The sequence below is a fragment of the Pipistrellus hanaki genome (assembly GCF_964339955.1).
Source record: "Pipistrellus hanaki genome assembly, chromosome: 1".
NCBI classification, from domain to species: Eukaryota; Metazoa; Chordata; class Mammalia; order Chiroptera; family Vespertilionidae; genus Pipistrellus; species Pipistrellus hanaki.
Window position 1 is genome coordinate 153,030,644 of NC_140503.1, and position 27,318 is coordinate 153,057,961.

At 40.6% G+C, this 27,318-nt stretch overlaps 2 protein-coding genes across 2 annotated transcripts in view; both read right to left on the reverse strand.

Annotated features, from left to right (window-relative positions):
* Nucleotides 1-27,318, reverse strand: part of LOC311629289 (SAP domain-containing ribonucleoprotein-like) — a 406,030-nt gene that overhangs the window by 129,213 nt on the left and 249,499 nt on the right.
* GRID2 (glutamate ionotropic receptor delta type subunit 2) overlaps nucleotides 16,178-27,318 on the reverse strand; it is a 1,250,164-nt gene continuing 1,239,023 nt past the window's right edge. Inside the window, exons 15-16 of the mRNA XM_084897107.1 lie at nucleotides 19,319-19,559; nucleotides 16,178-16,729 (exon numbers count right to left, since the gene is read on the reverse strand). Of these exons, the coding sequence (XP_084753233.1) occupies nucleotides 16,307-16,729; nucleotides 19,319-19,559 (664 nt within the window). The 3' untranslated portion in view covers nucleotides 16,178-16,306. The remainder of the gene's footprint in view (nucleotides 16,730-19,318; nucleotides 19,560-27,318) is intronic.

Consider the following 27,318-nt stretch of genomic DNA (forward strand, 5'->3'; position numbering starts at 1 on the left):
TCATGTGGCTTGTGAGCCACAGTTTGCCGACCACTGCTCTAGATAGTACTCCTCTCATCTCCTCTTTCCTCACCACATTCCTTGGAAGAGCAGTGTGTATGACGTTTCACTTATTCTTTCACCACCAGCAGCCTGGCTTCAGTCTCCACCACTCTCCTCAACACTGTTCTTGCCAACACTGTTCTGAGTACCTTCATGTTGCTAATTCTAACGAGTACTTTTTCTTTGCTGAGTGGCATTTGAAAATATTGACTACTGTGTATTGAAATACTCTCTTTTCTGGCTTTAAGACTACTTACTCCTATAGTTTTTTTTCTGCGTTCTCTTTTAGCTAGGTCTTCTACACTTTATTTTATTTTTAATCCTCTCTCCAGGACTAATGAGAGAGAGAGAGAGAGAGAGAGAGAGAGAGAGAGAGAGAGAGAGAGATGTGTGAGAGAAATATCCATTGGTTTTGCCTGAACTGGGGATCAAACACACAACCATTCATTTTGGTGCATAGCACGATGCTTCAACTAATTGATCCACTAGCTTAGGCTAGTTCTTCTGTGCTTTGATCAAATGTTGATTTTCTTCAGGGTCATATGTCCAGGCTTTATTTTCTGCTAAGTAGACTCACTTATTTCTTAAATAATTTTATTAACTTTCATAATTTCACTTACACTAAATACTTAAGAAAATTGCTCAAGCCTAAACTCAGACATCATTCTCACAACTGTCTCTAGAATATTTCCACCTCCTTCTTTCTCTGCTGTTCTACCAGAGACTAGGACTCTAACACTATTGTCACATACGGTTCCCAACTGCTCTGCTTTCTCAGCTGTTGTTGCACTCCACACTCTCTCCTAGGGCAGTCAGAATGATTCTTCCTCTTATTTTAAAGTACTTTTAAAAATTGTCTTTTAAAGAGAGAGCAAAGGAGAGGGAGAGAAACACGGATGTGAGAGAGAAACATCAATCCACTGCCTCCTGCACACAATTGGGGATCAAGCCTGAAACCCTGGCATATGCTCAGACCAAGAATCAAACTGGCAACCTTTCAGTGCATGGGACGATGCCCAACAAACTGAGCCACACAGCCAGGGCTAGAGTGAAACTTTAAAATAAGAATTCAATCAGGTTACTATTCCATTCCAAGCTCTTCAATGGTTTCCTAGCGAAGCCAGGAACTTGATTCCTTAAAAAATACAAATACTTTAAAATGGTTTATGAAGCATTTCAAGGCCTGCTTTCTACCTCTTCATTTTATTCTTTTAATATTCTCCTTTCTCTCTAAGTTCCAGCGCGGCTTGACTTCTTTCAGTCCTTGGAACAAATCTTGCCCTCCGGCTTCAGGGCTTCGCATATGCTGGCCACCTGGTCTGAGGAATCCCCATTTCCTCTGCCTGGCTGACTCTCAATTATCTTCCAGGTCTGGCTTAGCATCCTACCCAGGGAGCTTTTCCTCTCCTTGTTCTGGGTTGCAAATCACCTTGCATCGCCATTACAATAGCACTTATCACAATTTATTGTCATTGCCTGTTAAATTGTCTGTCTTCCACAGTAGACTGTAAACACCATCATATTTCTAATATTCACAGCTGTTCAAAGATGGAATAGATTGTAAAAGAGGCAAGATTTGAACATTAGGTAGGTGGTTGGATTTGGTTTTTATAGTTTTGTCGTGTTTTGTCCTTACTGTTCTTCACGGGCCATATGTTACAGCCAAATTATTGGATCATTTTCAAATCTGCCGTTTTTCTTCTCTGTGACTTGAATGATACCTTGACCTTTACGTAAAAATGTTTTTCCCTAATCGATATCTGTGGAAATTATATTCCTTTTTAAGCCCAGGTTCCAAACTGTCTTCTCCACCAAGACACTTTTGTTATCCTTGTGGGTGGGAAAATATTGTGCTTTCCTCAGGATTCTCAAAACATTCTGGACTATTGTTAAGTACTTATCACTTAAAGTTGCTGTATTTCAGTAAAAGGATATCTAGAAGAGTATCATCTCTCTCTTCTCCGAATTCCTACCACGCTGTATCACTTCTGTGGGGCACATCATACTTGCCCTATGTTGTAGTTGTGCACGTACACACGTCTCTGCCATAACAGCATTGAGCGTCTTGCCTGCCTGTATGCAGTGCACTGTCTAGCATCCTGCTTCATGCACGTAAACAATGGAACTCTCATAATATAAGAGTAGAATGCAGTAATGAACCAGTTCTCCGGCCTCATCTTCTGTCCCTCTCCCTAAGCCAAATAGCCTACTCCTGGCCCTCCACGTGGCAACTACATTTTCCCATTTCCTCTTTGCACATTGCTTTTATAGTCTACATTCATATTTCTAATCGTCGAAACCCCACCTCCTTGGCTCACATGTTGCTTCTTAGGGAAGGCTGCCTGAGTCCTTCCTGCCAGAAGAGACCTTGGCTAAGGTGCTCGGTCATTAGTTAGCGGGCCATAGAAATACCTTGGAGAAAATGAAACCGTGGAGCCGCCTGACCTGAGGAGCAATTTAGTTAGATTACCTAGTAAATTGTATAGGAGGGACGCGATCCGAGAAAGAAAAGCTGGCGAGACGCCTCGCAATGGGTGCAGGCAGCGGCGCGCGTGGGCGGAAACCTGTCTGCTAGCAGGAGGGCTGCAGAGAAGCAGGTCAGGTAGGAGAAGAGCATTGTGTAAGCTGACTCAGTAGGGGTTCGCTTTTCTAATGCTTCCATTAGAGAAACTCTAAGGAAGAGGGGAATTAGGCTGGAAAGGTTGCTGGCACCATTAGCAGAGATAAAGAACAGGGGTGGCAGCAGGTCTGCTGGTCTTTGAGCAGCCAGTCCCTGCTGCAGACTCACCTGGCGGGGTGGGTGTTTCTCAGAATCTGTCTCCCTTTTCTGATCTATCACAGTGCGTGCATCACTTACATTCATCTTCTCTGACTATTTTATGCACCACTTGCAGTTTCTGTATCGAAAATACACTCCGCTAGTGAGGATCAGTTGATTTTTATGACTCCTCATCGACTATGGATAAGCCCCTGGAAGCGACGAGGGACTTTCCTCCCTACTCCTGTTGATCCTGGGAGCAGTTTGTTGTGGTAGAAAGGACACGGATTTCTGGGTCAGAGCGATGTGGGCTTGAATTCTGTTTTGGCTGCTTGCTTACTGTATAAGCTTGGCCCAGTTACCTAACTTTCCAGTCTTAGATTTTTGTTTTTAAATTGCTCAGTTGGTACCAGCAATAGCAATCTTACAGAGATACTGTGAGAATGAAGTGAAACACGTGTACAGTGCCTAGCACTGTGCCTGCACACAGTCTGCTCGTCCTCCGTCTCTGTGGTCGCTGTAGTTAGGAGAACGCCAATACTGGCCCGCAAAGATGAGAATTGAAGCAGAAATTGGCAACTGACTTATTCAGATTTCCTACATTTGGAATAATTCTAACTGAGGGCGAGAATCCAAGATGGCTGCTCGGGTAGGCAACTAGCCGCAGCCGCACACAACAATTTCAATAAAATACAACTAAAATATAAAATGGACATTACCCAGAACTACAGGAAAGTCGACTGACTGGAAATCCTACAACAAGAAGCAAGGAGAAAACCAGAAGGAAGCGCGGAGGAGCTGTAAATGCCTAAGGTACGGAGACACGCGGAGGGCGGAGAGGACGGAGCCGGAGAGGAGGGAGGCCAAGTGCCTGGCTGGCGTTCCCAAGCGGGAAGGAGAGAAAAGCTCCGACTGTGCTGGGCCCAGCTCCAACTGCTCTGAACCCCAATTCTAGGCCAGACCCTGGGGACCCAGGCTCACCCATAGGGAGCTGGGCTGTAAGGCGGAACTCCAGGGAACGGCGAGAGGAGGTCCCGGAGGCACGCACAGTGTGTGCAGAGAAGGGCCGGCCGGCTGTGCCGCGGGATTGCCCTGACGGGAAGGAGACAGGGGCTCCAGACTGCTCTGAACGCCACCTCCAACTCCACTTCCAACTGAACTGAACCCCAATACCGGACTCATTGGGGGAGAGCATAGACAGTTTGGCAGCAGGCGAAAATCGAGGGCACCTTTCTCTCAGAGGCGCTTGCAACAAGTACTGAAGGACCCTGAGTCTCAGGAGTCGCATAGGGCGGGGCTGACGGAAGCCAAGGCTGTAGGCTCCACCCTGAAACCCCGTCCCATCAGGAAAGCTGCCTGCGAAGATGCCTAAACCAAATAGATCACAAACGAAAGAAATGGAGGACAAAAAGCGACTGGATATAGAGTTCAAAACCACACTTATAAGGTTTTTCAAGAGTCTCCTAGAAAAGGCCGATAAAATAAATGAGACCTATGAGGATATGAAAAGGGATCAACAAGGAATGATAAGGGATCAACAAGAAATAAAGAATACATTGTCTGAAATAAAAAATATTTTACAGAGTCATAAAAACAGAATAGAAGATTGTAAGAATCAAGTCAAAGATTTGGAACATAAAGAGCCAGAAGACACTCCTCTGCAGAAGCTAGAAGGCAAGAGAATCCAGAAAATTGAAGATGATGTAAGAAACCTCTGGGACAACTTCAAACGATCCAACATCAGAATTATGGGGGTCCCAGAAGATGAAAGAGAGCAAGATATCGAAAACATACTGAAAGAAATAGTGACAGAAAACTTCCCCCACCTGGGGAAAGAATTGGACTTACAAGTCCAGGAAGCACACAGAACTCCAAATAAAAGGAATCCAAAGAGGACCACACCAAGACAAATCATAATTAAGATTCCAAGAGCAAAAGACAAAGAGAGAATATTAAAAGCAGCAAGAGCTAAGCAGGTAGTTACCTATAAAGGAACACCTATACGATTGTCAGCTGATTTCTCAACAGAAACCATGCATGCCAGACGGGAATGGCAAGAAATATTCAAGGTGATGAATAGTAAGAACCTATAGCCAAAGATAATCTATCCAGCAAAGCTATCACTCAGATTCGAAGGTCAGATAAAGAGCTTCACTAATAAAAAAAAAGCTAAAGGAGTTCATCACCACCAAACCAGAATTATATGAATTGCTGAAGGGGGTTCTTTCAGAAGAGAAAGTAAATAAAGATAAAAATTATGAACAACAAATACGTAACTATCAACAAGTGAATCTAAAAACCAAGGAAACTAAAAAAAAAAAATCTGATGAATATAATAGAATCAGAGGTATGGAAGGGGAGTGAACTGATGATTCTTGGGGAAAAGGGGAGAGGGAGATGTGGGAAGAGACTGAACATAAATTGTGCACCTATGGATGAGGACAATGGGGGGTGGGGAAAGGACAGAGGGTGGGGTGAGAAGGGGGGGAAAGGAACATTTGTAATAATATGAACAATAAAAATTTATTAAAAAAAAAGAGAGAATATATATCATGTGTTTTATTAAGTGCAATTCAGAAACATGTACCTCTGCAAACTAGTTTGAAACTCTTACATGGTGTAGGTGTGTGCACAACTTGTGTGCTATTCTGTTTTATAGGAAAGAAAGATTAGTTGTATGTATATGATTTTGTGACTCATTGCTTATTTTGAAAGGTGAGGTTGTGGGGCAAGAGTAAGTTGCATGGAATTATATTCTCAAACAATATGAAAAGTAGGTTTTACACAAGTTATTCCAAATTTATAAAGGCACATACTACCTTTTATTTATTTATTTATTTTTTTAAATTGGTATATGACATTCCTTTCCCCTTAGAATCAAGAAATTATCGTGGGCCTCTTAAAAGTAAACCACTGTCATGACCTCAATGTTGGGTGATATATAGTTAGAGCCAGCGGACAATAGCCAGAAGGAAATCCAAGTAGTGTTTTCGGTGGCGCCTGCTTGGTGAAAGCTCACCTCTTAAACTGTCGAAGAATAGAATTGGTGATGATGAGTATTTCAGACCTATCTCTTCATTCCCTAATAGTATTTTGATGTGTTAGTGGATGCCTCCTGAACTCACAAGCTGAAATAGACTCAGAACTAAGAGCACACAGCAGTTACAGAGCTACATGCAGCTCCACAGGCATTTGATTTGACTTCTAGTGCCAAGTATACTGGCTTTCACACAGCAGGTGTTTGTCATGTTTGGGCTAATTTTAGTTTGTTCCTTTTATAAGACAAGTCTGTATTTAGAAACACCTTTTGCGTATCTATTCAGGTATGTCTGCTGCATGGTCATTCTAGCGCATTTAATGCAAGGGGACTTGCTTCAGCTCATTGTCTCCTCAAGGACATTGGAAACATCCGGTCTATTTCAAGCCCCAATTATGGGATCTGAGTCACTGTCACTATGTCACAGGGCAGTTTGGTCAATTCTGGGTACTTACTGCATGGGAAACATGGTAAATGTTATGTGGGAAAAGGGATAAAGCTTGTTCTGTAGTCTTTCAAAGAAGCAAGAGGGAGCAACTTTCAACCCAACACAAAGACCAACTGTAAGGAAGAATAATCAAATGATTAAAATTGTTGAGTGCTATAATGGGCTGCCTCAGAAAACATTTGTGTGAGGTTTTGGTCATCTGTCAGTAAGGTATTATGTGGAGGGTGAGGGATCCTTAACTGGAAGTGAAATACGTGAAGAGATCAGAGCAGAACTGCCCAGTGGGAGCCCCCTCACCCGGCTGCATCCCCATCATGACCTAATCCCTTAGGAGCTGGGAGCACAGTGTAAAGCCATGGATTCCTGATCTTCCCTCAGGTCCCCTCTACCTGTTAAGAATTCATCATCCAGCCTGCCAATGAAGTAACGGAAATAGTTTTCAATTCTATAATTTCTCCTCTGTAAACCACCCCCCCCAACTTAAAAGATAAATGAAAATTAATAATACAGATATACTTCTGATTTTAACACGTTTGGGTAGAATTATTTTCATCTTCCTAGCATCTGAATTTGAAAAATCAATCCTCTTTGATTTGTTTTTTCTCTTTTATATTCTATACTCAGTTTGTCAAGTTCTCTTGATTCTCCCTTCAAAACATATCTACCGTCTGTATCTTCTCTCATTTCTTGGGATGCTGCAGAAGTTCAGCTCACACCTGAACAATGGCACATGCCTTTTATATTTTAAATTGAATTTATTGGGGTGACAATGTTTAATAAGATTCTGTAGGTTTCAAGTGTACAATTCGGTGACACATCACCTGTATGTTGCATTGTGTGTCCACCACTCAAAGTCAAAGAGCAATCAGGCAAGAGAAAGAAATATAAGGCCTCCAAATTGGGAAGGAAGAAGCAAAAGTGTCATTTTTTGCAGATGACATGAATTTTTATATAGAAAATCCCAAAGACTACACACACACAACACACACACACACACACACACACACACACACACAAACACCTAAACAAACAAACAAACAAACAACCTCCCCCCCCCACCAACAGCAACAACTAACTATTAGAAACAATAAACAAGTACAGTAAAGTTTCAGGATACAAAATCAATGTACAAAAATCCATTGTATTCCTATACACTAACAATGACATTTCAAAAAAAGAAACAGAAACTTAACCTAAACCTTTCATTGGCCTTTTATCCATCCCCTTCTATGAGTTACTGCCAGCATCAATTTTTTAAACAATCTCTTTCAGAGCATGTTTCTCCTTAGGTCAAATTCTTCAGTGGCTCGCCACTGCCCATGATGGAGGTCCCCATACCGTCTGTGGGTTGTGAGCCACTGGGAACACCAGCCCAGCTCCAGTCTCTCTCAGACGGTTTAAGAGCTAAAGTTAAAAAGGGGGCAAAGCCAACAGCTGGCAGCACCATGCCATTCTCCCATAACATTCAAATGGTAGCAAATAATGAGGCCCAAGAGAGGGTGGGGAAGTGGGGAATATCTCTGTTCCCAAGACTGATTTACACCTGGCTTTGTCGTCAACCTACAGGGTTTAGTAACAGCCACCCCACTTCTCTTGAAACCCTCCATGTATTGCAGAATTAAAGCCCAATACCTACAGCATTCTACGAAGCCTTATAATGAGAGTCCTGTGTTACCTTTCTGAGCTCTGCTAATACCCTCCTTCTCATCACCCATTCTGCTCTGGCCACATTGATCTTCCTTCTTCAGGCATACCCAGTGCACTCCCACTTCAAAGCCGGGGTCCTATCTCTTCCCAACATCTGGGATGCTCTCTTTTAATATTTTATTGATTTTTTACAGAGAGGAAGAGAGAGTTAGAAACATCGATTAGCTGCCTCTTGCACACCCCCTACTGGGGATGTGCCCTTGACTGGAATCGAACCTGGGACCTCTATCCACTGAGCCAAACCAGTTTTGGCTGGGATGCTCTTTTGAAGATAGCAACATGGTAACTCCCTCATTCCCCGTAAAGCTTCAGTCAAATGTCCACGAATCAGTGAGGCTTTCCCTGGCCGCCTTATTTAGAATAGCAAGTCCCCACTCTCACTCCGACCTTCCTGCTCATCATCCTCATTTTTCTCTACTGCATTCATCTTCTAATAGACTATGTACTTCTCTTATTTATCTCTGTCTTATTATTTTCTGTCTCCAGAAGGTCAGGGATTTCTGCCTTGTGTACTGGTGTGTCCCCAATGCCTAGAATAGTGAACCATGAAACCACCCCAAGCCACACAGTTGCATTCTTCTCTTCTCTGCAGCACCAATTTGACCATTAAATGTTCTCTGAATCATAACGTATTCCTATATCCCTATGTTATTTGAACCACGAATTTTTGTTTAACTTTTCAAAAGTTGGTATTTTGTTTCTAACTTTGGGAGCTTTCCGAGGAAAGGCCAGGTGTAAATGCAGAAAACTGCCCCTGGGCAGAAATCCAGCTGAGCCTCACCCCGCCACCCGAGAGAAAGAGGGGATCGAAGCCTCAGTGCTGGAACCGCTTCAGGCCCAGGGGTGTGCCTGGGCCTGCCAGTTAGGAAATCCCAGAGTGCCTTGCTCATAGTAGGTGCTCAGAAAGTGTTAGCTGATGGACTGATTGATCTCTTTTTTTTTTCCAACATCTTTTTATTTTTCAATGACAGTTGGCATTCAACATTATATTACTTTTATTGATTTATCCTGTGTGACTGTTTTGTTCCTAATATTCTCTCTGCAGTTTTATTAAAATCTTATACAATAAAAGCCTAATATGCAAATTGTCCCCTGAACAGGGAGTTTGACTAGTGGGCAGGTCCTGCTGGCTAACCACAGGAAGGGAGGTCCCGGCCAGCAGCCAGCAGCCAGCAGCCAGCAGCCACTAGGGAACCTACCCATGCACAAATTTTGTGCACTGGGCCTCTAGTTTATGTATAAGGACTAATAGTTTTTTTGTCTTGTTTTTTAAAGAGACACAAAATCATTATGGAATAAGAATTAAAAACTTAATTTAATGATGATGAAAAAGAAAGAATTAATTAAAATACATTAATTGCCGATTGAGGTATATTATAGGACTTACCATGTTAATTGGACACACCAAAAACTTTGGAGACTATACATGCGAGAAGTGGTATTGCACACTGTTTTATGAAGTCATTTTTACCATGATATTTCCATGAGAAAAACTGAGTGAGTGAGCAATAAGGCTTACAATCCTTAGTCATGTGACATTGAGTCTGGGAGTCCCAATTACATGAGCTGGACATGTGATGCCTCTATTTAAAACTTAATTTTAGTGTTTTTATTTCAAAAACACACATACCTTATAGCCAAATTTCAAAAACAGACATTAATAAAGGGCCAGAATTAATTTGAAAGTCAACTTTAATATAATTCTGGAGAGCATTTAATATTAACTACCAACTCCTTATTTCCTAGTGATCCTGAAAAGTTTTATAGATTTAAAATCTTTGCAAACTGAATCTTATTTTTTATATTATAATAACTAATTCTTTTAAAAATATATGTATTTTTATTTATGCCAGAGAGGATGGAAGAGGGAGAGATATATAGAAACATCAATGATGAGAGAGAATCATTGACCTGCTGTCTCCTGTACTCCCCCTACTGGGGATCAAGCCCACAACCTGGGCATGTGCCCTTGACTGGAATTGAACCTAGGATCCTTCAGTCTACAGGCTGATGCTTTATCCACTGAGCCAAACTGTTAGGGTGAAGAACTAATTCTTAAAGATCCCCCTATAATGAATGTTCTGCATAGTGAATAAGCAAGCTATGATTTGTTTATTGATGTCCAATTTTTTAAATTAAAAATAGCCACAGATGTAGAGTACTTAGTTCCTAAAAACTTTCAGTAACACCAGTTTAAAAATAAACTATAACAACTTTAAAGATTAAAGTGTGCCTTCTCATATTTCAAATCTTGTGACAAGCAAAGTATTTATTAAAACAGTGCTTTTCATCTTTTCTTTGGTTCTGATGTTGTGTCATTCTTTGATTTTGTGACATATGTTCTCCTTCTAAAGCAGCTGCCATAAAAGCATAGTTAGTTTTTAATTAATGAGGATTAATGTTGTCCTGAAACTTCTGTGCATTTTCTATTTCATCACAGAGAGTTTCTTTTGAAATACGCTGCTAACCCTGCAGTGGGAACCACAGGGTTTCTCCAGAAGGAACCAGGCCTTCACTCTACAAAGGTTAGATGGGCCACGTCTATCTCCAGCAGAGGGCGGGCAATGTGTCCAGATTGCAGTGTGAAGAAATTCTGGGGAGTGTGCAAAATAAGTCAACAGGTGGCACTCTAAATCGTACGTAATAATAAGTCAGGGTAGAGTTTTCAGATAAAAACATTATTTCTCAAATTTGAACAGTTTTTTCTTTGTTACTTATTAATATTACATGGAACCAAAACAAACAAAAAACGATTGAAAATGTAGATTTGGAAAATGCAGGCGAGAGACCGCTCCTCAGTGTGTTTCTGTCTTCAGAGCAGGCTGGATCGTTTGCTGCTGCAACTGTTGCATGCCTCTGTGCCACTCTATACACGGAGCAAAACCATGAAGTTTCTATTGTTCTGGAAGGTTGTGTGGTGTGGAGGCTATGGGTATGGTGGGCAGTCAGGAGAACGCTAAACATTCATCAGGCTCATTGGTCGAAGTGTAACCTATGTCTGAGCTGAGAGGACAACTGACTAGGAGTCTTTGTTGTAGTATAAATGAAAGTTCATGAAAGTTGAAAAGTAGCTTGAACAAGATGGGCTGAGTTTGGTTCCTTTGAAACCAAAACACAGTAGAACCCTACCACAACTAGCCCACAGGGATAGAAAATGGGCTGTTATCTGTGTCTTCTGACATGGACGCCTGAGGAGTCACTCTCTGAATGGTGTGCAGTGCAGGTATTGATAAGGAGGAAGGGTCAGAGAGCAGTTTGCTTCTGGCTTGTGGTAGTTTTCACATTTCTGAAAATTTGGCCTCTTGGTAGAGGCATCTTGGAAAATGTCTGTCTTCTTTGTGGAGATGATCTGAATGTAAGAGGACAGACTCAATTAGCCCTGGGGAAAAAAAAAAAAAAGTGGGTTGCACCAGTTGGTTGGATTGATTGTCTGGGCACAAAGATGACTGCACTGGTTTGGGGTGACTCATTCTGCCACCTCAGAAAGTCTATATCTTGCATGTTGATTTGGGACAAGAAACGAACTGGGTGGTAGTGATTCCACTGTAATAACCTAGTTATTACTTAACAGGAGAGGAGCAAAGGCAAGGCCAGATCACACAGGCATGCCATTTGTACAGCTTTGACAGAAAGCTGCAGTTTAACACTCTCCAGGTCTGTTCCTTGCAGATCCTGGGGAAATGGGCTGGGCAAAAAAAGAACAAACGCATGCCCACTAAGGTCTGAATGACAGAGAGGGTGCTTGCCTGTCAGTCACACCTGAGAGCAGGGCATTGGCCAGAATAGGCGTGGCCACCGCATGGGTGAGCAATCTGAAATACAAAGGAGCCCTTTTCCCTTTTCTCTTGTTGCTCACACCTTTCAGAGCTTTCATGTTCTCCACTCGCCCACATGGCACACAATGGATCACAGTGGACTGATGGACTGGAATTAGCTGGTGCTGTGCTGGATTCAGCTTCACTATGGGACAGACACTGTTCACACTGGCTTTGCTTTTGGCTCTGCCGAAGCCCCAGCTACACATTTTGTTAGGACTGGTGTAAGGGAAAGGGCACTTTGGGAACTGAGGGATATAGGTCTAAGCAAATAAAAATCATTCATTCTCCCGTGTGAGCCTTAGAAAATTCTTTTCCTCAAGATAGCATAAGAACCCCACTGGCAATGGAGAAAGTCCACCTATCCAATTCTTCCATAACACATCCAGACCTATTTGGAAACATATATCTGCATTTATGTCATGTGCAACTACTTCGCATAATGGCTTTCACATAATAGGTTTGTAGTAACACGAATAGGACTGGATTAAATCTATCAAATCTAAATAGCTTTACTTCCTGTTTTTTCAATGTCGGTAAGTCATTTCCACCCAAGGCAGCTCTTTTATGCCATCTCTTGGGGGTTCGGTATCTTCTGCTAAGTTTTGTTGAAATAATAACTATGCCCATAATTGCTAGCTATTTATTAATGTCTGTCACAGGATTGGGACTATACTCTATTTTTAGAAATAAAAACACTGCAGAAGAAAGCCAATTTTTAATAAGCCCATTGTATTTTATCGATTATCATGAAATGTATATTTAAGGGTAAAACCCATGCTTACCAGCACAGAAGTTCTTAGTTCTGCTTTAATGTCTATGCTCATAATGCAGAATGTGTAACACCATTCCAAAAATTCTGATTATAAAGTACTAATAGTTTGTTATCCAATTGTGCGGCTTAGAAAGCATTTTGTGGGGTAAATAGGTCTTCTCATCCTTTTTTTTTTTTTTTTTAATTGATGAATCAAAGTACCATTCAGTAGAGTCTATTTTTAAAAGTATTTATTCAGTTCACAACCAATCCCAAACTAAAGGAAATGGAAAATAACATAATTAAGAAAATGACAAATTGCCTGTAGTTTGATATGTATGAGGAAGAAAGGAGGTTGTACAATTTTCTAATATATGATTAAATCAAAACCCGTGCGTAATTTCTGAGTCATTAAAAGTGACAACTCTTCATGATGCACCAAAGGAATACATTGACTGTATGAGAAGAATAGAAGCACATGGATATAAGGTATTTGTCTTGTTTTGAAATAGCCCTGTTGGTGTAAGTGGTGCGAACCAGGACAGACAATGGTTAAAGGAAGTAGCAGTAGACAGCAGCAGGACCTGGACTAATGGCTGCCAGGAGCCACGGCCTTGGGGAAGTAGGCCAAGGTGTCCACTTTCCCATCAGTAAGGGGAGCAGGTGAATGGGGTGCTCCGTGGGGGCCCAGACGGGAAGGAAGGTCCCTAGAGAATTATAGCCTCGGCTGGGCCAGAAGAGTGGGTGGAGGCATGTACCTGAGCCATCCCTACCTTTACAATCCAGTGAATGTGACTGAATGGGACATGGCAGAGTTAAAAAAAAAAAAAAAAAAGACCCAGCTTTAAGCCTCAGATTGACAAACTTGTGGGCAAGTCCCACTTTCCTGGTATCTTATTTCCCTTATTTGTAAAACGTGGCAAGATGGTCTAGATTTCTACAGTCTTCCTGGTTCCAACATTTGAAAACTTCATTTTTTAATGGGATTTTAGAATAGCAGAAATTTTAATCTAAATTGAATATATTTCCAGATAGAAAACCATTGAGTAATTTAAATGCAAGATGAATTATTGTTCAAATGCAGTAATGTATTAGGAATAATTTGGAGACAATTAAATTTCAAATTAATAGATTCAGCATGATGACTATTTCTCTAACAGCAAAACAATTATTAATAAGTAAATTCTAAGTGTAATAATTACCTTTGATTTTCTTTTTTTGATGCAACACCTCTCATTTTGCTATTATAGTGTTTGCACTGTTTACACACAACAACTAAATCTGTTCCAAAAAAGTGCTCACAGAGACATCCATAAAGAAAAACAAATATATTATGGGTTCAAATAGTCTCAAATAGCAGAAAAGCAGTATTTTGTTGGTTTAGGACATCACTTAGTATTGTTTTTAGAGAGCCACACATTTCGGCAAAGTTTGACTAGCAAAACTTAATGTGTTTTATGCATTAATGAACTCAAGATAAGTTTTTAGAAAAATTCAGTTCAATAGGTGAGGGAGTAAGCATTTTCAAATTTTATAGTTAAGACTTCAATGGTATGAGAGCAAGTTTAGAAAACATTTTTATTAGACAAATTATTTAGACAAATTATACACAGAAAGCTCTGCCACTCATATCTGAGGCCTCCAAAAAGTGTTTTGTGTATTTGTATAATAGGCAATACATCAAAATAGGCCTATTTTAAATATTGTACATGGTTAACAGTTTGATAGCTAAAATCACTGAAACATCTGGTATGTCCCTATGTAGCTTTTTGTAAAGATTTTTTTTTCTTTTTCTTTTTTTTTTTTTTAGTTTTAAAATCAGAGTCGTGAATGAGATCATGAGTGTTACAAGGGAAAACAAGTTGTGCATGCACTTAAGTACTTGTTACCCTGGAAACAAAATGGTTTTTGCATGATAAGAAATTTTTCTGCCTTACACAGTAGACAATATTTGAAGATTTAGTACAAAAACAGTGACAGTACAAGATGCTCCCCAGAACAGAATTAGCATCAAAATATAATATACCTTAAGAATATACCTTTTTAATTTCTTCTAAAGCAAATCACACAGGCTGGTTCCTACGTCAATCCTAGCCACTGAATGAATTAGAGTAAAGTAAGTGTATGGCCGCTAAGAACACAGGATAAGTTCTTGCTTCCTACTTAACACGTCTTAATTTAAGGATTACAAACAAAGTTCATTGTACATCTCTAACAGGTAAGAACGCTACTTTAAAAGGGCTGTGCACAAAGAGGCACTGTTTTTGCTGTCATCCTTCTATACACTTGGCACTAATGTAAAAAATACGTGACTCCTCCAAGTAGAACAGGATAAAAAAAAGGGGGTTTAGTAGAGAGCCCCATATGGTTCTTATGTTTTCTTTTTCTTTTTTTTTTTTTTAGGATAATGTACGACAGTAATTAAGGCCACATCAATATTTCCTCAGGGCTCCCACCGCTCCCCAACGACAGTTGTGTTCATTGGCTTACTGCTTTGGAAGAGACTTTGTCAGCCTTCAATGATCTACGTTTAAACTCTCGTAGAGCTCTATGTGCTGTTGCGGATGTGGTTCGGCTCATAGCTTTCCCCATGTAGATAGTGAATCAGAAGTAAAATCATTACCAAGGTTAGCTTTATACACCGCTGAATAACAAATGCAAAACCTAGTCGGCTGAGTTACATCTAGGAACAAATATTAAATCGCTCTGGATGTTTTAATAACAAAAGTATAAAATAGTCTCTGTTGGCGAACAATGCGAATCAGAATAACATTAAAGCAACCTGCCTTTTCTAACGGAAAAGACCCCCTGCGCTATACATAGTTCCTGTATACAATGCTTTTCTTTGTTTTAAAACTAAAGCTTTATTATTAAATGAATTGCAATAGCAATGGCCGCCTTTCAATATATATATATACACATTATATAGGTGCATATATATGTATATATATGAGATACTAATTTATTTAACACAATAGAGGCTTCTGCCGTATGATAAAGTTTACTGTACATAAGAAAAAAAACTTTTAATACTGTACAATCACATAAAGGTCATATGCACTGTTGCAGTGCAAGAGTAATTTTAACTGTAGTCTTGACTGGCATATTAATGGCTTTTTTTGTAATCCTACAAAATTGCATTCTCATATTATGTGGCCTGAATGGTCTTTAAAGTACTTTATAGACACTGCAGGGGTTGCCTCTGGTCCACAGTTAAAGGACACTCAACAGCAGTATGGAGCCTTGTATGGATGCAGCAGAAGAATGTGAAAGACTGAAGTTATTGCAATTATATCTTCCAAAAAATAGAGAACTGTTACGTAAGAGGCCTTGATGTAAAATTAATCCTGCATATCTACTTTTAGTATTCTCAGTGCACATTTCCTATACTTGAAGTACAGTACATGAAAAGCGGACTAATTGGATCCTAGCATACTATATTCTGGGGGAACAAATTGAGTAATGAATAATAGCAGGAGGAAATGTATCAGCAGAGAGGGAGGGAGGGAGGGAAGGAGGGAGGGAGGGAGGAAGAGAGAGAGAGAGAGAGAGAGAGAGAGAGAGAGAGAGAGAGAGAGAGAGAGAGAGAAATAGAAGAGGGAAGAGGGAGGAAGAGCTAGAATTGTTACTAATAATCCCGATTAAAAAGAAAAATGTTACATCCATGTTAGTCCCACAACATTACAGTTGCTCCTCGCAAAGGGAGTCCTACGAAAGAAACAGTGAAGAGATTTTTGTCTGATGCTCATATGGAGGTGCCTCGGTCTGGATCGCTACCCAGATTGAGCCCCAGGGTAGGAGTTGGCTGGTAAGGAATAGATGACATTGTTTTTATAGGACTCCTGAAAAAGCCCCCGTTAGGTGCCCTGTGCCTAAAAGGGCCAGTTCGGTGCTCAGGCACGTTGCCAAAAGCGAAACCAGAGGCAGCTTTAGCTGACAGTGTGCGGCTAAGAGTCTGGATCTGCTCTGGGATAAAGGTGGTGGTGGTGATATGAGTGTTCCTGAAATCACTGATTTGCTCCAGTGCTTGTCGTGTTGGCAAAGTGTCAATGTCCAGAGGGGTCAAGTCAATTGACGAGGTGGAAAACTGTTTATGGGGGCTGTCGTCATCTGTGCACAAGCTATTTACACGTCTATGGAGGTGCTCCAGGTCAATTTCCTTGTCATCCTGGAGATGAAGAAAAAGAAGACAAGGTTCTCATCAGTACTAGCTTCCATGGTTAAAAAAAAAAGTAGTTCAGCAAACATGATAGGTAATGAACTGAACTTTGGGGTTTATTTATTTAACAAATACTTATTGAGCACCTAATATGAGCCAGGCACTAGGTTCTGGGGGAGCGGGTACCAATAGGATTCTGAGATAAGGTTATCTATAATAAATATTTCTTCTTGCAGCTCAAGTTCTAAAATAAGCATATGCCACATGCAGCTACAAAATATGGAAGCAGTAGATGGGTGATTGCTTTCTATAAGAGCAGCGACAGACCCAGGCAAAATCGTACAAATAAAAAGTATGGTTTTGGCAACTTATTCCCCCTCTTAACCTGGTCTTCTTTTCACATGATGTCTTATTTCAGGCTTATTTTATTCCAAGTTAAATATTTGTTCCTTTCCACTACTCACTCCTAACTCTAACTTTCCATTCTTAGAGATAAGTGGTACAATATGCTGATATGCTAGTTCACACTAGAGGGCTGGTGATTATTATAATGTTATTTCTCCTTAGGCTAAAGATATGTAAGATTGTTTGGAGAGAGTAACATCCAACACAAGAGAATCAATTTCTAATTGAGGGACTTCAGACACTTAAGCTACCTCGTACCTGAGGTGATCCTGTGAGGCCAGCGGGACTCTTTGAGACCTGACATGTGAGTTGCAGTTTTAGTTTAGGGTCAGGTATATGCTACATGGTCTTTAAATCAAAGATGCTTTGAGCTAGGATAATGGAGTCTTAGTAAAAAGGTGCTCAATAAAGAAAAAGAAAGTAAAACCTCAGATTTCTGGAGTTGAAATCAATCTATAAATCCCTTAAGATTTTCACTAAATGTGAGCATTAAAGCCCAATATTTAAAAAGTAAAACTGGCAAGAAATAAAATTGTTCTTTGTATCAATCTTATTTATAGTCAGGTTCAAGAAATCAAATTTTCAAGGATCTAAAAATATCTATTAATCATAAAATAAAATATTTGTTCATAAAATCTGGATTAGCTGTCATGAGTTAGAATGGAGTATGTGGGGTTTTTTATTTTTATTTTTTATTGTGCTATTATAGTGCTCCTAAGTGAAAAATATTTTGAGTGCATCAGTGTTTTCCTTCTCCTTTCTCATTTCAAAATCCAATAAAAATATCCATTAATGCAGTGTTATCACTGAGACTTTAGAGGGTTGAGAGATAATTTTATGGTTCCCACAGCAACTATAATGTAGTCATCCATCAACAGATATAATAGTGCAAAAATTTAATATCATATATAGTAATTCAACATATAAGGAGCTTGGGGAGTCCTTAATTTCCAGATTTTTGAGAATATGGAGTCTCAGCTCTAACGTTGCATTAATGTGGTCTTTTACATTGAATCAGTGTCAGTAGAGGTACCAGAAGCTTATTCCACAATGAAAATACTACAGTAAAACCTGATTAGTTTTTAGTTCATCCTTCACTAATGCAGAATGTATTACCATTTTCAGACAAGTAGGAAGCAAAGATTTATCTTTGCTAAGCCAGGCTTTTCCTTGTAAATGGTGCTGATCAATTTTGCATATAAAGTGGTAGGAAGGAATGCTTAGACTAGAAAACGATATGTTTGAAAGACTACATTAACATGCAAAACTTTGTATGCAAGCGAGAAGCCATTTTTATTTGTGCATTAAAGCAGGTCCTGTCAGGACTTGCTCTAGGCATCAGTTAGCCAAGGTCAAGTTATAGAAAATTTAAACTCTCCCTTGAAACTACACAGCAAATCAGACCACTCAGCAATTGTAGGTTGTTTTCCTTTCAATTTGTGAAGCTTTCGTGAATATGGTTTTATTCTTTTAAACATTTTCACATGTTTGGTTCAGCGGAAATAAGGTAGTTATAAATTCCATAATTTTTTATGAAAACAAGGCACATATTCTCTCAGATCTCTGGAAAAATTTTAATATGGACTTGGAGTTTACTCTGAAGAGTAAAAGAGGAATATTGAATTATAGATGATTCCATGATGTGGATTTATTAAGCTTAGGGTCATCAGAACTAAAAACATATCCATTTCTCTTAGGTCTACATACAGATAAAGGGCAGTAGTCACTGGCGGTAAAGAGAAAAATCTAATTATTTTACTGTAGAATTAGATTTCTTAGGCCAGATCTTAGAGACCCCAATAATTTAGGCATAAGTTAAACAAGTCATGGCAATTTAAGTCGATGGCTTGTCAAAGCAATCACAGCCTTTAACAAGCCATCGACTTAAATTCTATCCTGAGATTTGGGAGAATTTTAAAGCCTGTTAAGGCCCATAACACTATCAGTCTTTCAAATACTATGTAGTCTCCTCTTCATCTATCTGGGATGTCCTAAAATAAAAATTGATGTTGGCCTTACCAATTTTTAGGCTTCACAAATTTATTTTCACTTTTCAAGACAAGAAGCAACAAGGCCCCCTCCCCCCCTCTCCCCCCAGGCCCCAACCCTTTCTCCCCTTCCTTGCAATCACCCTCCCCGCAGACACAGCCTGCTACGTGGCTTAGCTTACTGCCCAAGCTCCCAGTCAAGTACCTCTTTGGACGGGACCCTGGAGCCTTTCCTCTTGTTCCACCAGGTCTCCAGCATGGCTATAAAGCAGGAGAGGACCACCCCAGCGGCCAGGATGCAGAAAACCCCCGCAAAGCTCTTTATGTCCAGGGCACCTCCTTTCTGCTTTGTGTCCACTGAGGAGTACAGGTCGCACTGGCCGTTCTTGGGCCACCACTTGTGCTTCAGGATGTCCATGTCGCCATTCTGCTGAAGCTCCAGGATCCTTGAAGGGGTGAAGAACACAATCACATGTTACAGATAATACTGCCTCGGGCCACAGCACGTCCACTTACAAGCCCCCTTTCATAGGGGGTGGTTTTCAAGGAGAAAGAAGATAGAGATTAGCCTGCAGATGGAACGCTAGGGCACTAAACACATTATAGTTTTGATTCTGTAGACAATTGTGCCAAAGGTACTGTCCCTCCTCCTCCTTTGCCCTCTTCTTCTTCTTATTTTTGTTTTGTTTCATTCTATAATCCTAAGTATCTCCCCCACTTCCCAGTTTGTCGCAACGTGTTTTCACAATCACATTTCAGAGGAGCTGATTTTATGTGGATTCAAGCTGCTGCCGGCCTGTGTTCCTTCCCTACATGCAGAATGCCGCTCTGGGTCTTGAATGCTTTTATGAAGAACGAGCTGCCGCTTAGAGCGAGACGCTGGCATAATGTCTCCCAGCATATGCTACACACAAAGAAATTCAATTAAAAAGACTTCTATTATTTAACACAGTGTGGGAGAAAGCCTTGGGACAAGTTTGAAGTTGAGAAAAATGTGTCATTTTTTTTTGGTTTTCCACACAACTGATCTAGTTTCCCTTTCAGTGCCAAAGGGGAAATCATCTCACCTTGCAGAACAGGAAGGGAAGTTGACCGGAGGCTTTCAGAAGTAGCTACATTCAAATAAGAAATATCCTTTTTTCTTCTTTTCTTTCCCCCAGAGGCTGGGGGTAGCTGCAAAGACTGCAGCTCTTTCAAAGTGTGATTTTCACAGGGGCTTTATTCTCCACTCCAAATACTTGTTTGGTGCTGGCTGAGACTTGCCTAGCTCTACCTGCCCCCCCTCTTTTCTCCTCCCCCCCGCCCCCACCCCCACCCCCCAGCTACACCCTTTCTCACAGGGTGACATCTGTCAGGGCCAAAGCCACACGCCTGTCCAGAGTGAGCACCATCCGCCGGGGGCCCTAGAATTTCTTGTCCAAAGAGCTCAGAGTGCTCTCCCAGGGCTCTTGAAGGCCCATGCCCATGTATTGTCTTCTGAGAGCAGATCTCACAGCCGCGGGGGCACACGGTGTGTAGGGGTGCTTGGGACTGTGGACAGAGCTTGGTTGTGCGTGCTCAGGTGCACACACCTTGGCGTGAGCGAGAGCCTTCCCTGTGCAGGACAGAGCCGGATGTGGGAGGGAGGGGAGTCTGAACCCGGTGTCACTGCGTTGGTGCTGAACTCCCAGCTAGTCATGAACTAGAAACTCAGACCTGGCCTCCTAGGGATGCGGAAGGAAGGGGATAGAACATACTTTATCTCACAGTGTTTAGCTATGTCACTTTCACATACTTAAGACTTCAATTATGTGGACCCATATTTATACTCCTGCCCCGGGTCTTGGATTGTTTGGGGAGAGACTGCTTAAAAATTGCAGAAAGGAAAACTATGCCTATATGGATAGAGTAAATCTCTCAGTTTCAGTGATATTTTACCTGTTTCATGTCATTCATGGCTCCATAAGAATGAGCTAAAATATAATGTTGGGCAGAGATCAACACTCAACCTGAGTTAAACAAGAGTAAGAAAACCCCGGGTAGAGTTGAATATCCAACATCCACCTTTGGACATTCCCATAGCCTCACCACAGCGCCCCCTGCTGACACTCCAGGAGCCGCCTCACAACCTGGACTTCTTTCTTAGGAAATAGAGCTGTCTCAAGTTCTGTTGCTTAAAAACAGCAGTTAATTTGATGAATTAAATTTACTAAAATGATTATAAATAATAATGGATTCATAATATTAATGGATCACTCTTATTCCAGCCTCTATCCCAGACAAAGTCATTTGCATTTAAAAAACACAGAATTCTAAAAGTGTGTTCCATGGTACACTAGTACCTAGAGGGCTTCTGCAAGAAAAAGGTTCTATGGCTGTTAACTAAACAAACAAACAAACAAACAAACAAAAATATCAAATGCACCCTTTGGAAATTTACAAAGAAGTCAGTCTATGGAAGGCCATAAGATGACCTGCAGATAAGAAAACTTGCATGATTTTGTTTAATACAGCATTTCCTAAACTTGCCTGACTCTCATTCCCCCTTTCTCATTTTCTCCCCAATAACATAACGCACAGAGCTAGAGATTGGAGGAATACACTGAGAAATAGTGCCTTGATTCAAAGGAACAACTACTTAAGGGAATTTGGACACTGTGTTAGGTATCACACACACATATGTAATCACAACATCAAACAGCTTGCTTGACTTGCCCATGGGTACTATTCAAATGACATTAGCAAACCCTTTGGGTATTGGCCTGCCTAAAGACACTAGATGGACTAGATACCATTGAATATCTCGAAGGAAAAATTTGCTCATATCTAAAAAAACCCAACTCTTCTTACATATGAGTTTCTAGAAACATCTAGGAATAGAAGGAAATGACTAGTATAGCAGCATTTGCTTAATGAAAAGATATCTGGGCTCAAAATGAGCTCCCAAGTTGCCCTAACCCTAACCCTAACCCTAACCCTAACCCTAACCCTAACCCACCACATTGTATTAGTGTCTGTGGAAGTGGAAGAGTTTTCCTTCAGGGCATTTATCATTATTTGTGATCATTTGTGGTTACGTGGTTAATGCCAGTGTGCTCACCATCTTCCATATGGCCGCACACAGAACAAGCACATATTTATTAATTAAATATATTCAACAGTTCTTGGTAAAAGGACCCTGTTCTAAGATTCTACCTTTTTCTTATCATTATTGCTATTTTCTAATTTATTCCATTCCCTCCTATTCACCCATCTACTCAGTAAATATTTAAAGAGTGATTTCATGGCAGGTACTTCCTTGGGTACAAAATTTATGTTAAATAACAACTTGCACATTCAGCTGGGATGGCCCAGGCAACACGATGGAATCATTTCTTTTTAATGCCCTCCATTCATGTTAATTTATTCTTTCATCCATTCACATTCATTCGGGAACTCATGACTGACCACTCCATCTCCTCAGTAGTGTTTGGTATCACTGACAATATGTCTTTATTATTCCTATACCTGGAAATATGTTGGTTTGAAAAAATCATTGGAAGAATATATACTTTATGTCACCCACTTTGATTCTAATAGTACAAGGTCTTTATCTAAGTACTAAAGGTCCAGTGCATGAAATTTGTGCACAGGTGGGTGTGTGTCCTTCAGCCCAGCCTGCACTCTCTCCAATCTGGCACATCCCTCTCACAATCCAGGACTGCTGGCTCCCAATGCTCTCCTGCCTGCCTTCTTGATTGCCCCTAACTGCCAGCCTGATCACCCCCTAGCCACTCCCCTGCCAGCCTGATTGATGCCTAACTGCTCCCCTGCCAGACTGATTGCCTCCAATTGTCCTTCTCTGCAGGCCCGGTCGCCCCCAACTTCCTTTCTCTGCCAGCCTGGTCACCCCTAACTGCCCTCCCTTGCAGGTTTGATCACCCCAACTCCCCTCCCCTGCTGGCCTGATTGCCCCCAACTGTCCTCCCTTGCAGGACTGGTCTCTCCCAACTGCCCTTCCCTGTTGGCCATCTTGTGGCAGCCATCTTGTGTCCACATGGGGGCAGTCATCTTTTACTACATGGGGGCTGGCACCTTGTGTGATGGAATGATGGTCAATTTGCATCTTACTCTTTTATTAGATAGGATATTTTTAATCCTAGAAATTGTGGATTTAGTGAGCTGGGTGGCAGGAATGCATGAGGGGAAATAGGAAAGAGGCATCTATCTCTATATGCCTTAGAGTATCAACACACCTTTATATGGTTCATCACTGAAGCACAGGTGGCTATGGCATTGCAGGGAGAGTCTGTCTTTGGGGTACACAGACCACATGGGCCAAAGGATCCCTCAGTCAAGCGCTGACTAGCCCACAACAAATTCCAGGATGTTGGCCAGCATGGAAGAGAAGTATAGGAGGGGAGTGAAAGTGTTCTCTCAGCCCAGGGTTCTGCCATACATTCTAGCTAAAAAAACGAGTGCTCCAGAAATTCCATCAAAAGGTTTCACTACACCTTCTTTTTGTCATTTAACAAAAACCATTTAAAGGTTAGATAAAGAAAGTTTAGCACAACCTAATGCTCTGCTTTAACCATTTGCATGCCAAGGGTCTATAGATGCAAGCGGCAGGGCTTTTTAAATTAAATTCAAAATATTGTGGCAGTTAACTGATTAAAGACTAATGAGATGAGTCCTTATAATAAAGGAGGCGACATTTTATCTTTCCAAATGTTCAAAACCTTTCAATGAGACTTAAATTCACACCTAAAGAAAAGTTTTCCTTTTTTTAAAAAATGTAATCAACATTAGCATGTGTGTGTGTGTGTGTGTGTGTGTGTGTGTGTGTGTTCTAGTATGTGTGCAACAATGCAAGAATCTAGTTGCAAAATTCTTAATGAGTGCAGTGAAAATGTTTAGTTCCAAATGATTGTTTTTGTTATATGTGCAAGTTCCACAAGATGGCAGTCTTTACTCACGGAGAGCAAAGTGTTAACGGCCAGCATAGTTAACCTGTGGGTTTGAAAGGCATAAAGTGTCACCTTCTTGGTGCTGTAAACACTTAACCTGTTTAGAAACAATGTTGGATATGAGAATGTGATGAACAATTGCATGTGTAAAATCTCTTCTTGGAGTGTAGTCAGAATCATTCCTGCCATTTCCCCCTCAGAGTGGTGATAGTAATACTTATTGCCTAGATTTATTTCGGTGAGAATTAATGAGTTCACAAAAGCATCTTGATCATTGCTTGGCACTTGGGAGGCCACCCAAACTCAAAAGCTAGAATTATTACTGTCAGCGCATGCGACAACCATTCTTTCTTTGGATCTGTTCTGCTACATACTTTGTTGTGTTGCTAATCCTCAGCCAAGGATATTTTTTCCATTGATTTTTAGAAAAAGTGGAAGGGAGGGAAGAATAGGGAAAGAGAGAGAAACATTGATGGAAAGAGACACATTGATTGGTTGCCTCCCACATGAGCCTGACCAGGATGGGGATGGAACCTGCAACCCAGGTACATGCCTTTGACCTGAAAGGAGCCAGAGACCCTTTGGTGATTGGTGAGACACACCAGCCAGGGCTGTTGTAGTCCATACTTCTTAACAGACAGCTATATTCCCCAATGAATCAATCAGTGATTTATTCGCCGACAAGAACATTGCATTTCCTTCTTTTGTCCAAGAGTAGCAAAACATTTGTAATCTCAATGAACAGAAAAATCTTAGAAGTCCATAAAACCTAGCTTTAACTTGAAAATGGCTAATAGATCAATCCAGCATGCATCACATTCTTTATTGATATAAATGAGCAATTTCAGGGGAAGGGAGCAGGGAAGCAAAAGATCTTTCATATTCAACTAAAAATTCTCAACAGGTTTGAGGCATTCATCTTGAAAAGCTTTTTACTTACTTTGAAGATAATAGCCTCATTTGTGGGTGAGAATTGCACTAATTATTGATCACTTACCATCCCTTAATCACTACTCTAAAAATTGATTTTCAAATTAATTTACTTATAGCAGAATGGTTTGCCAAAAGGTGGATGCAAATTTCTAATCCCAAATAGGTAATTTTGCATTTGCTTGTGAATACTTTTAACAGTCTGTAGATTCATTTCACATTTTCTTAAGTTTCTGACTCTTAGGCAAATTCCTGAGCTGAACTACAATATAAAAAAAGACACCTGAATTTTTAGTTGTTTCTGCTGGAAAAAAAAATTTGGGGATAATCAGAGATTAAAAAAAAAAAAAAAAGTGCAGCCCTGGCTGGTTTGGCTCAGTGGATAGAGCATTAGCCCGTGGACTGAAGGGTCCCAGGTTTGATTCCAGTCAAGGGTACATACCTGTGTTGCGGGATTGATCCCCAGTAGGGGGTGTGCAGGAGGGCAGCTGGTCAATGATTCTCTCTCATCATTGAGGTTTCTAACTCTCACTCTTCTTTCCTCTCTAAAATCAATAAATATATATTAAAAAATAAAAAATAAAGAATAAGTGCAGAGGTTCCCCCCGCCCCCCAGGCAATTAACCCATAAAATACTATGCAGCAGTAGAAAAAGGATCTTACCATTTGAGACAGCATGGAGGGACTTGGAGGGTATTATGATAAGTGAAATTAGCCAGAGAAAGACAAGTATCACATGATCTCACTCAGATGTGAATCTAATGAACAAAATAAACTGGTGAAACAAAATAGACCCAGACACATAGAAGTGTGAAACAGCCTGATGAGTCCCAAAGGAAAGGGGTGTGAGAGGTGGGAAGAGATTAACCAAAGAACTTGTATGCATATACATAACCATGGACGCAGACAATAGTGGGGTGAAGGCTTGAGGTGGGCGGGTGGGTGCAGGCTAGAAGCAGTCATTGAGGGGGAAAAAAGGAGACATATGTAATACCTTCAACAATACAGATTAAAAAACATCCTGTGACAGGCAGTATGATTTGTACAGGCCACCCCAACTATTCTTATAACTTACTGTACTGTGTGTTTTTTTTTTTTTTTTTTTTTTTTGCACCTTAGCTCTGACCAGATTTTGGAAGATGAATTAGGGTTTTGTACTTTTTCTAGGTTGTATAACAATTGTATAATATAAATAGAATTAAATACATCCATATAAAATGTGCACCTTTCTCACCTTCTGTCATTTTCTTCATCTAGCTCATAGGAATTTGGGGGTAATTAGATTTTTAAAAATAAATGCAGAGATTCTTTTTTTTTTTTCTTTCAGGTCATATATGTAGGAACTCCTGTGACTCTTTTGTAATTGAAATTTCCTGCTCACATTCATAGAAGCATGAACTACTGGAATACAAAAGACTGAAAATATCTGTTCTCTCTCCTTCCCTCCATCTGTTCCATAGGTGAGAATCATATAGGGCAAGAATTTTTCCAAATTATCATATTCAAAACACAGAGTTATGTATGTGTCACACTAGGGCAGCCAGAGATAAAAGGCCCTGCCTTGGCTGTCTTGATGGCTGAATGGATCAATATTTTCTCAATATTCTAGTACATCATCTCAGACACATCTGTTGGGAAGCACTGTTGTGGAGATTAAGTGACTTTCGTTAGTGACTAACAGAGTAAATAGTTGAGGGGGGTCAGAACTCAGGTCTGTCTTTCAGCATATTTCTCTCTAATACCTATTTAGAGAAGAATAATCTCTCCTTAGTTTCAGAAATTTGTGAACTCTGAGTAACATTGTCATCACTATGTTTTCTCTAAACCAAACAATAGAATTGTAGCATGATTGCAAATGTATTCACACTACAGTTTGGGTGTGCAAAAAAAAAATGCAGCTTTTCTCTTAAAACTTAATTGATCTTCCTCAGGAGGACTGGACCATGGAGCAGTGAGAACTAAAATTAGCTCAATGTGATTTAAATTTTAATCTAATCTAATAATTTAGCATGTCTCCAGTTTTAGCTCAATTTACATGAAAGAATTATTCAATCCTTCTTCCCTGTTTCTCTTGCTTGTTTCGAAGATGGCATCAGGATTTATGGAGGAAGACATTATATCCCCAAGTATTGGGATTTGGCTGGAGAGAGCCCTAGCCTCTTGCCGGTCTTTGGATTTGCCCTGGCAGCTTTCCTCAGAGGTGCCATGGGCCTGGGCTGCTGAAGTGGGCAGAGGCTTTAAGGTTGCTCATTTTGGCCAATGTCTTTCTCACCTCCTTTTAGGATTTGTTGGTGTCTCCCTGCTGAGCTGACCTCCTTTGTCTCTCTGAGGTGCTGTGCACCTTTCTCAC